The 10638-nt window shown below is 40.4% G+C and overlaps 1 protein-coding gene across 1 annotated transcript; it reads left to right on the forward strand.

Moving 5' to 3' along the window:
* The first annotated feature begins 1911 nt into the window (after positions 1-1911).
* On the forward strand, positions 1912-8932 carry CD274 (CD274 molecule). Its single transcript, XM_088130139.1, has 3 exons — positions 1912-1966; positions 6142-6498; positions 7725-8932. The coding sequence occupies exons 1-3, from the start codon at positions 1912-1914 to the stop codon at positions 8057-8059; spliced, it is 747 nt and encodes a 248-aa protein (XP_087986265.1). The 3' UTR covers positions 8060-8932.
* The last annotated feature ends 1706 nt before the right edge of the window (positions 8933-10638 follow it).

The following is a 10638-nucleotide window of genomic DNA, read 5'->3' on the forward strand; positions in this document are numbered from 1 at the left end:
GCACTAGATGGTACCAGTTGTTGTTTTTAAACTAGATTTATAGAAATCTTCATCCAAGAATCTCCAAGGCAGCATACCATCAAATAAAAACATCAAATAAAACTATAAAACACTATCTAGAACTAAAACAGCACGTTAAAATAGCATACAGATAACAAGTTCAGTGCAACTATGAATCCATCTGAACATGAAATACTTTAGCTTTAGTTTTTAACTAAAGGATAGTTGTAGCAAAGATCTGTGGAAAAAGTTCTAAAGTTTGGAGACCAGCCCAGCAAAGTTTCTTTTGAACTATAAAACTAGCTCTACAATTCTGCAAAGGAAGGTGATTAGCCAGTGGCAGGTGCTGGGAAATAGTGTCAAGAGTTTCCTTCCCAGATGTTCCTCCAGAACTAGCTGGGCCTTCCTTCTATTGGAAGGCAGAATTGTATGTGTCCTGAATTCTCAAAATAGCCTGCAGACTTCGCTGTGGGACAGACACAGTAATTACTGACAGTGTGGCAGTAAGATACAAATGCTAGCTCATTTCTTCTGGTGAAATTGGGGTTGGGGGCAGCAAAATGTCTTGGGTCAGTCTGCCTAGTAACTTTCAAGGTCGGGACAAATGGGCAGGACTCTGAACATGGTCTCAACTGACAGGCACATTCATTTAGAAGATAGTAGTCCCTTAAACATTCCACCAAGAATTTAGGGTTGAAAAGGTTAGCAGCAGCATGTTGGATTTGTCCCATAACAAATGAGAAGCTAGCAAAACCCTTTAAACATTGCAGTTAATAGGACCATGGCAGTTAGTACCAGGTAATGGTCCTGTGAATTTCCAACACAGATGACACATGGCAGCATTAAAGTGCTTTCTTCCAAGGTAGGAGTGAGCAGAAAAGTACAGTGGTACCTCGGGATACGAACGCCTCTACTAACGGACGTTTTGGGTTACGACCAGCTTCGGCAGGAAAAATTTACCTCGGGTTATGAACTCGCCTCTAGTTACGAACCAGATCCGCGGCCGTTTTCCCTGCTGCCACGCGGTCGCGGCTTCCTGTGGGCGAGGTCGCGGTAGCAAGGAGACGTTTGGTGAGGCTTGTGGTGTGTTTTGCGGTGTTTTGCGAAGGTTTTTGCTGTGCGTGTTAGCATGGCTCCAAAGAAAATGCAGAGCAGGCTTGGCAGGAGTAAGGCTCTGAAGAGAAAATTGCCTCGGGTTGCGACCAAATTCGGGCGGAGGGTGGAATGGATTAACCGGATTTACATTGAACCCTATGGGGAAATTTGCCTCGGGTTGCGACCAAATTCGGAGGGCAGAATGGATTAACCGGATTTACATTGAACCCTATGGGAAACTTTACCTCGACTTGAGACCAACTCGAGTTGCAACCAGAGTCACGGAACGGATTAAGTTCGTATCCCGAGGTACCACTGTATATTGGCATACAAATCTGCTGCCTGCAGAATAAGGTTTATGAGAAGTGGAGGAGGAGAGAGGCAGGGTGGGGACACCTCCTTTGGTGCAGGTACTGGCAGTAGAAGAGCAGTGCATCTCCTTTTGCAAGTTTTCCAATCCCACTGGGTAATCCCATTGTAGCTTTGGAGAACTGGTACCAAAGCAGCTGTTCTCCTCTACTTTTCTGCCTGTAAGGGAAGTGGAAGGAGAGAGATGGAGGGAAAGCTGGTCTGATTGATGCCTCTTCTCCCAGCACGGGAAAGACCTACTTTCCCTTATATTTTATGCATGAGTAGTGGCTAAAGAGCCACTTCTCTGTGGGAAAGGATTTTTTTTTCTTCTGTCAATTGTTTTTAAAAGTCCTCAGTGAATTGGCTTTTATTGACAAAAATATTGCAAAGCACCTTAGCCTGAGTCAACCTGCTGAAATATTATATTAATGATGTTACTCTTGTCTTTAAGATATTCCTAGAAATATGGCCAAGTTCCTACCAGTTCTGCTGTTTGCAACCCAGCTTTCTTTGATAGCAGGTGAGAGTTTTTTATTGGATATTTTCCAGTAATATTCTCAGAATTGTCCATTGAATTTACTGAACTTCAGATTTGTGCCAGAACTTTGAAACTGTTCACTACTTCCTAAAAGTTCAGGTTAGAAGAAGCTTGGCAGTAATGGGCTTTAAGCCAAAGTGAATCAGTGCTTGCAGTGCTTTGGTGTGGCCGTGGTCCTTTGGGAACAAGCCCGGTTGTAGTTCAGTGGGAGATATTCAAAAGGACAAATGTTGTTGCTTGGGTCTCCCTCTTTTCCATTCTGCTGGCACAAAAGATATTCCAAACTTATCTGGAGTAATCTCCAAAGGACTGAGTTTGGTTGTGGATTCAAACTCAGGGCAAGCAACTAGGAACCAGAGCCATTCTGGGAAAGAAGCCACATCGAAGCAGGCTTGGGAGAATCAACTGGAACCATGAACCTGATGCTTAGAGCAGCGGGGTGCCTGAAGATCTCTCCTTCAGCATCTCTTCCTGTGTCTCACCTGGCCTTTTCGTTTTGTAATTTACCATGCAGCCATGACAGCAGTTTTGTGAGTAGGGAAGACCCTCATCATGGCACTCATGAGACCTTCATTATGCAGTCTGAATGCCAACTGTGGCTGTCAGCAAAAAGGCTGCCTCCACTCCTCAGTTCATGCTGTTGAAGATTTCCATTTCTAGAATTATGTGGGGTTTTAGAATCTTCTTCCTGATAAATTTGCAGATCTCTAAAATTAACTTATTGTGTGTTTCGGTAATCATAACTAGAAGAAGAAAGGTGATACGTATTGTGCTATCGCTTTCCTGTGATATTTTCAAAGTCTAATTTTTTATTATGCCTGGAATTAGTCTCATAGTAATCTCCCGGTTTATGGGTCATGTGAAATGTGTTGTAAAACTAAAACACACTGGCTAGAAATCAGGGACTCTTCACAATGAAACCATTTCAAAGAGCTCGTCCCAGGTAGCTTTCTATACTGCTTTTGGCTACTTCTCAATTTAGATGGGCCAGTCTGTCATGTTCACCTCTGCTTGGCTTCTCATTCTCCTTTTTCTAATTTAAACTGACTGCTTCCCATTTCTCCATCAGGGGTAACTCAAAAAGAAAAAAAAGGGTCTGATTAGAAATATTTCCCCATTTTCATATATTTTTCTCCTAATAGATCTATGTTTAGTACACACTTTTTTCCTAACATCATGAGTTTGTATATGTACTTCTCTCTTGTATGCATTTTTCATCATGTTATGACTTTATCACTATATTGGTAAAAGTACAGACCAGCAAAAGAAAAAAAAATTCTGGTTTGCATATCAGAAGTGCAAATGATATTACTGAGTAAGTCTACATTAAAATGAGGAACAACAAAAGAAATGACTACTTTCTAGATCATCATTACTCCTCTAGAAAGCTTATAATGATTAAGACCACCTCATTAATCTTCTCCAGTTGACTCAGGGGATTCTACATTACGGGAGCAACAGGGGTTGTGAGCACATGAATGTGTAATCCCTTAGAAAGACATGTCACACAACTGTAAAGTAGTTTAGTTTAGTTTATTATTAATTGATTAGTCCCATGACCTTATCAATAAAACAAAACAAAATTAAAATCATGCAAGATACAATACATAATCCAATTCCAAAAAGGAAAACAGACAGGTGAAAATACAGTGATAAAATACATATGTGATAATACAAGAAGTCAGTAATCAGATAAATGAATCTCTCTTACAGGATACCCCAATTTGTTCAATGTATTGGGTTCTTATGACCGCTGCCTTAGTTATAAACTTAGCAGTTCTGCAAACAATATGCACATTAGAACCCAGGAGGAAATAAGACAATCTGTGGTTTGGATCCCAGTATGCTGTTCTTTCCAATAAGGGTGATAGATATTTAAACCTAATGGGTGCATATAATTGGCAATTGAACAAAATATGGAAAATATTTTCAATGGCTGGTGAACCACATATGCAGGTTCTTTCATGATATGGCAAGTGGTGGAAGCACACATTTTTGGCCATGGAATCCATCAACCCAAATCTAGCTCTGGAATAGCTCCTTCTTAAAAATTGTGGCAGACTCATTGATAGATATTTTTCAGGTTGAAAAGTAGTTGAATTTTTAGCCAGCCATCTTAATGATCTATTTTTAGTCAATAATTCCATGTCAGTTTGCGCACTAACATCTAGGACTCTCTGTTTAAAAATTTCCCTTACCTGAGAGGCCGTTGAAAGCAGATGCTGAATAGAAAACCCATATCGTGAAATAAGTTCAGAGAGTTGGCTGAACCAGGAATTGGGCTGCACCATATTTATCTGCTCAGTTAAGCATATTTTGGGAATATGCTTTAATTAAAGCATACTTTAATTATTAGATGTCTATGTAAGGAATGGATACCTAATTCCGCTCTGACTGCAGGGGCAGACGTACAGTGGAACCTCAGTTTACGAACTTAACTCATTCCGTGACTCTGGTCGCACCCTGAATTGGTCGCACCCCGAAGGAAATTTCCCCATAAGGTTCAATGTAATTACCGTTAATCCGTTCTGGCATGGAGGACAGGGAGACGGCTATTGCTTGGAGGGAGAGTCCCCCTCCCTATGACCACATGTCAGGGGTGGAAAATGGCCACGGACCACGTGTCAGGGGCAGAAAAATGGCTGCGGACCACGTGTCAGGGGCAGAAAAATGGCCGCGGACCACGTGTCAGGGGCGGAAAATGGCTGCGGACCATGTGTCGGGGCGGAAAAATGGCTGCAGACCACGTGTCAGGGGCGGAAGAATGGCCGCGGACCAGGTGTCGGGGCGGAAAATGGCCAAGGGCCACGTGTCAGGGGCAGAAAAATGGCCACGGACCATGTCACGGGAGGGAAAATGGCCGCGGATCCGGTTCGTAACCCAAGGCGGAGTTCGCAAACCGAGGTAGATTTTTGCAGCTGGAGCTGGTCATAACCCGAAAAGTTCGTTAACAGAGGCGTTCATAACCCGAGGTACCACTGTATTCTTACCAGTTCCCAATATATATCTTAAAAAGCAGGTCTGAATTTGTTCAAGTTGGGTAGCTTTATTGAAACCCACAATTCTGCACCATAGGTCAGCATTGGAACTATTTTTGCCCTAAACACTTTCAATATAGGGGACAGAGTGCCTGGGTAATTGTAGTTAAATAATTTATATAATCTTTTAGTGCTTTTTAGTGCTTGCCATGGCCCTTGCCGAGCTTCTTTTGAAGTGATTTAACCACAAACCTGTACTAGTAAAAACCACTCCTAGGTAGTTAAAAAGATTCACTTGTTCAATAGACCCCCCATTTATCTGCCAGTTATATTTCATGCATTTCCTGCAGAATACCATCACTTTAGATTTGCTTTTATCGATGTTTAAAAAATTATGAGCACAATAGGTATTCAGTTTTTGCAGCAGTCTTCTCAGGCCTATTTGGGAATGTGCCATTAGAACCATATCATCAGCATATAATAAAATGTTAATAAATTTATCAAGGATCTTTGGCATATGAGTGTCTACATCATACAGGAATCCAGGTAAATCACTGACATACAGATTAAAAAGCATTGGGGCTAGAATACAACCCTAGCCCCAATGCTTTTTAATCTGTATGTCAGTGACACCATTAAAGGTGGGTATACTCTTATTTAAAGAGCCATTTACACCTATACGAACTTTCAGATGTGTGTTTGAACAGAGGGCCTTAACCAAGAGTTTGTAGAAGATGGCGACAGAGCAGCAGCTTTCTTGCTGGGCTCCTTATGATATTTTATTTGTTTTATTCGTTTTTATAAGTAGCTTAGCTACATATCATAATTTTTATCTAGTTTTATTTAATAAACATGGGGGGGATCCTTCTGATCAGGAGAAGTTGCTGGAAAATCAATTCACATTGTCGAGAAAAATGGGGAAGAACAAGAAATGCAATAGGACTAGCCCAGGTGCTCAGATTCTAGTCAATCCTACAAAGCAGCCAAAAATTGAGGACTATGAGAGGAACAAGAAAACTGTGAGTAAAAACAACATAAAGTAAAGGTATTTAATTGATTAGAGATCTATCTGTAGGCTCCTAGTTAGCTGGGTTACTGCACACATATTCCTGCATAAAAATGTCAATTGCTGGTGGATACTCAAGTTTTGTCTGCTTGTTTCTTTTGCTTTTTTTTCAGCTGTATTCAGGGTGAGTGTTGTTCAACCTCATTACTCTGCAGAATATGGGAGCAATGTGACTATAGGATGTCGCTTTCCAGCTGATAACTCCTTGAATCTGACACATTTAAATATCTTCTGGCAGCAAAAACTGTCAGAGGAACCCAAGGAAGTTTACAAGCTCCAAAATGGACGAGAAGACCTCTCAGGGCAACACCAACATTTTCAAGGAAGAGCTACATTGCTTCATGAGGAATTGAAAAGGGGCTATTCTATGCTACATATCACCCATGTAAGGATCACAGATGCTGGATGTTACCTTTGCGTTGTTAACTATCATGAAGCTGATTACAAGTATATTGACTTGAAAATTGAAGGTTAGTAGCCGTAGAACGTCAGTGGCAAAAACCTTAATGATGTGCCATTCTTTATCAGTGAAAAATTCAGGACATGCTTTCTAGTATTCATTTTCTCCAAAGAAAAGAGCACTGAAGACTACTTGTAGGAGGAAAGACGTGTTAGTCTATGGTGGCCAAAAATCCGAAGGAGTCTGGTAACACCTTTTCAGATGAACAAATTTTATTAAAAAGCGTATGCCTTGATAAAAATTGTTAGTCTGGAAATATGCTACCCTGACTCCTCCTGATTTTTAAAGACTTGGTATATTAATCCATTATGCAGATAGAATTGTGTAAAAATACATGGGGATTATGGTCCCTTGTTTGCTCCCTCCTTGCTGACTTCTTGTTCCTCACACTACAGAGCCAAGGTCTCAAGTGAGGGGCTATTTTACCTACAATAGCTGTCATTTATTTTAGAGCACTAGAAGATCATGTAGGGGGCCTACACAACCAGCCATGGAATCTACACGAGGGAGGCAACCTTGAACTATAGCTGGTCATGTTCTAACAAAGTGACCCAGATGGCAATGGGGAACTAGGATTTATCTCCTCTCTTCCACACACCCTTGTAATCATGGAGGGATAAGAACATCCCAGGAGAGCTTATGATTTTGTCATCATTTGTTTTATAACAAATAAACAAATTACTGTCTTCACATCTTCTACTTCCTGTTTCCTATTTTTTATGGCTCCTCAGAAATTTCCATGGCAGGTAGAAGGGAAGTTCTGAGGTTAGATTTTCCCACTCCAATCTTGAAAAAGAAATTCTGAGTTATATTTTATAGCCCTTGGCATTTTTTCCTTTGGATCAGAGGGCTACAACATATTTTTAAAAATGCAATTAGGAGTTTCTGTGTGAGTAATAATGATCAAAATTTAGCAGGCAGAAAGAGGGATTTGAAGCCTTTCTTTCTTTTCTGAGGCCATGATAAAAATGGTTCCTTTTAAGCTTTTATTATTGGGAGGAAAACTGCTAATAATATCATTATAGCTTTTTCCCAAAACATTTTTTAAAGATTCGCACACTGAATGAAAAAGTGCATTTAGTAAAATCAACACAAAATCTCTCTCCTAGTATAATGTCTTTGTGAATCACCTCTGAGGAAAATAAAAACAAACAGTGGCACAGAAATATCTGAACGAAATGTCTGAAACATGTAGAGATCTTAAGTAATTATTGCACTCTCTTTCTTTTTATGTAGCACCTTACAAGAGGATAAACATCCAGGAAAGAAAAGAAGAAGAGGACCACATCTTAACTTGTCAATCAGAAGGGTACCCCCTGGCTAACGTTTTTTGGCTTTATGAAGAGAAAATCAACAACTCAATATTTACAAACACTACATATACTCTGACAAATGCAGGACTTTTCAAGATAACCAGCATCTTGAGAATCAGACCAAGTATTCCTGGAAATTACAGCTGCGTATTCCAAAATAAGGAATCAAGGCAAACATCAGCTCACAGAACAGTATTTCCAACAGGTAAAAAGAGTAATGCGTTGCTTATGTGGGATTTTAATCCTTGCAGAAAATGAAAAGCCAGTATGGTTAGGATTCCAACCATAAAAACTGTGTACAGATAGGAATATGGAGGATTGGCCTATGATATTGAAGATGCTCTAAGAAACATGTAGATAATGGCCAAGGAACTCAAATGTAGGATAGCTGAAAGAAAAAGATATAAGGTGCAATGGGTTAAAATCTAGGAAGAATAATTGAATGAGGCCGAGACTGGAAGGAAATCATGGGCAGAGAAGATGGGTGATAACTTTTTCTTCTGAAGCAGGTATAGTGAGGAATTATTCTAATCCAACCTATCTATTACTTTGTCTCCCTCTCTCAGGGCTAGAGATCAGGTTCGGGGCATAATTGTAGCCCTAGGACTTCAGTGTGGAATTCATAAATTTCAGATTCCAGAAAACTTCAAGTTTTAAAAAATCCATGCAAAATTTCAGTATTTGTCTGCAGGGACAAATTTTTTTAAACATGTAGATTGTCTCATAAGCTTTTTAAAATCAAATAGGGCATCCCACTAAGTTTCTGTGATGCATCCATTATACACCAATCTCTTCCTATAAGCCTTAAATCCAGTTGTCCTCTTCTTGCTCTTGTCTTTTGTTATCCTCCATCTTGACAATCATTACTGAAATCTTCTCTCGTCTATATATAATTCAGACTTGCTTTTCAGATGTATGTCAGAATTAGATTATGAGCGAGGTAGAGTTTGCTGTTGTGGTTAAGGCACCAGGCTAGAAACTGGGAGACCGTGAGTTCTAGTCCTGCCTGAGGCATAAAACCAGCTGGGTGTCCTTGGGCCAGACCCTCTCTCTCAGCCCTAGGAAGGAGGCAAGGGCAAATCACTTCTGAAAATCATGCCAAAGAAACTGCAGGGACTGGTCCAGGCAGTCGCCAGGAGTCAACACTAACCTGAATGTGCAAAACAACAACAATAATATTAATAGGCAAGGTATTGTAAAGTCCTGACTTGTGAAACCTGGCTAATTTTAACCTTGGGTTTTTCTGTTTCATGAACTAAGTCCATTTATGGTTTATCACAGGGCTCTCAAATTTTCTGATGCTGTGAGTCCCTAAAAATGCTAAATTAATTCCTGAGCTCCACTTTATGAATAAAATTAATATTAAACAGATAATATCGAAACATGGTTGATGGATGATTTTGAAAGATGGCCAAACCCACAAATCTAGTCATTTCTCAAAACCCATTGGGGCATTACGGTCTATTTTGCTGGGCAGTCAACAGTCAGGCTGTCCAAGCCAAGTAGGGGGCAAAGTGGAAGTGAGTTCTGAAAGCTCTCCAGCTTTCTTAAGGCAGCTTCATTCCAGTTTCTCTGAATCATTCTTAAAGGTGATGCAAATAACTTAAAGTGAAATCAACTTCTTTTTCCTTACCAATTATTGTTTCCATACAATTTGCCACTGAAAACAGTGTCAAAGGTAGAGGGTCATCTGACTGCTGTAACAAAGTTATTGCAGCCCCAGAGTAGCGTCTGCATTTTTTCCCTCTTGGGCCTATTTCTCTATACAGTGTGCCTGCTGCTAACTTCTGTCAAGAAATGTGCTGTTCTTTAAACTGTGGAAGGCCCTTCAACACTGCCCTGAAGTTGCCCAACCGAGGAGTAAAACAGGATGTCTTGGCCTTCTCCAAGAGCTCACTTGAAGAGGCATGACTCTGATCTCTTCCTGAGTGATGTCTATCAGAACTTGCTCCATGTCTTGCTTCTACTTCACTCAGTCAAAACCAGAGCAAGCGCTGCTCAGCTTGGCCTGCCTGGGCTTCAGATTTGCAAATACAAATCCCAAATTGCAACCTTCTTCAAAGTTGCTTGTGAACTGCCTGGGCGGGTGTCACAACCATTTCAGAACCCCAGTTTTAAAGCATGATGTTGATGGCAGAAAATGAGTTAATTCAGAAACCAGGTTAAGTATGCACGAACACAGCATTATGTGTGTAAATACTAGTATTTAGCATTTAAACATGGCACACGCAGAGGGGAAAACCTCACCTGGATTAGAAATAGTAAGTAATAGGAGGTAATTGTTCATACTGTCTGGTGCTGTTAGGCTTGTGAGGTAGTCCAGACAAGACGCACAACCAGGGATACTAGCTCCATCTTTATTGTAAGGTTACATTAACGTAATCTTGCAAGACTTGAAAGTATTTCTCCCCTCCTTTCTTTTTGCTCTCCAGAAAACTAGGGAGGGTCCCTTCTGAAACGTTTCTCATGCCCTCCCTCCTTCTGTGGGCCGAGGCATCTTTTACATGCCTGTTGTCCAGTCTGCACCTCTTCCTCCTGTCTCCCAAGGTCATTCCATTACAGGTGCTAGCTAATTATAAGTTCTGGCTTTTTAATTTATTCACTTTTCTCAGAGAGTCTTAATAGGAACTATTAACTGTGTTATTTTTATTTTGGGCATTTATTGCGTAAAACCACATTTTGTTTGCTTGTTCCTTATAAAGCCCAGATAATATCATGAGCAAAATATATTCTTTCAGGTTTCTCCCCTTCAGCTTCCTTCTTTGTTCAGAACCTGAGAAAAGTCTAACTTTAAACACATAAGCACATATGTGCACATGCATACACATAAAACATGC

Source organism: Python bivittatus, unplaced genomic scaffold (assembly GCF_059951505.1).
Source record: "Python bivittatus isolate LINGU-HERP-01145 unplaced genomic scaffold, Pbiv_v1 ctg000850_np1212, whole genome shotgun sequence".
In the NCBI taxonomy this organism is placed as follows: Eukaryota; Metazoa; Chordata; class Lepidosauria; order Squamata; family Pythonidae; genus Python; species Python bivittatus.

What these genes read in the sequence shown, in the direction of transcription:
- CD274 (XM_088130139.1), top strand. Translation starts at nt 1,912, where the DNA reads ATGGCCAAGTTCCTACCAGTTCTGCTGTTTGCAACCCAGCTTTCTTTG. An exon ending in CCAGCTTTCTTTGATAGCAG is followed by an intron (nt 1,967 to 6,141) that starts GTGAGAGTTTTT and finishes CTTTTTTTTCAG; the next exon opens with CTGTATTCAGGGTGAGTGTT. An exon ending in TATTGACTTGAAAATTGAAG is followed by an intron (nt 6,499 to 7,724) that starts GTTAGTAGCCGT and finishes CTTTTTATGTAG; the next exon opens with CACCTTACAAGAGGATAAAC.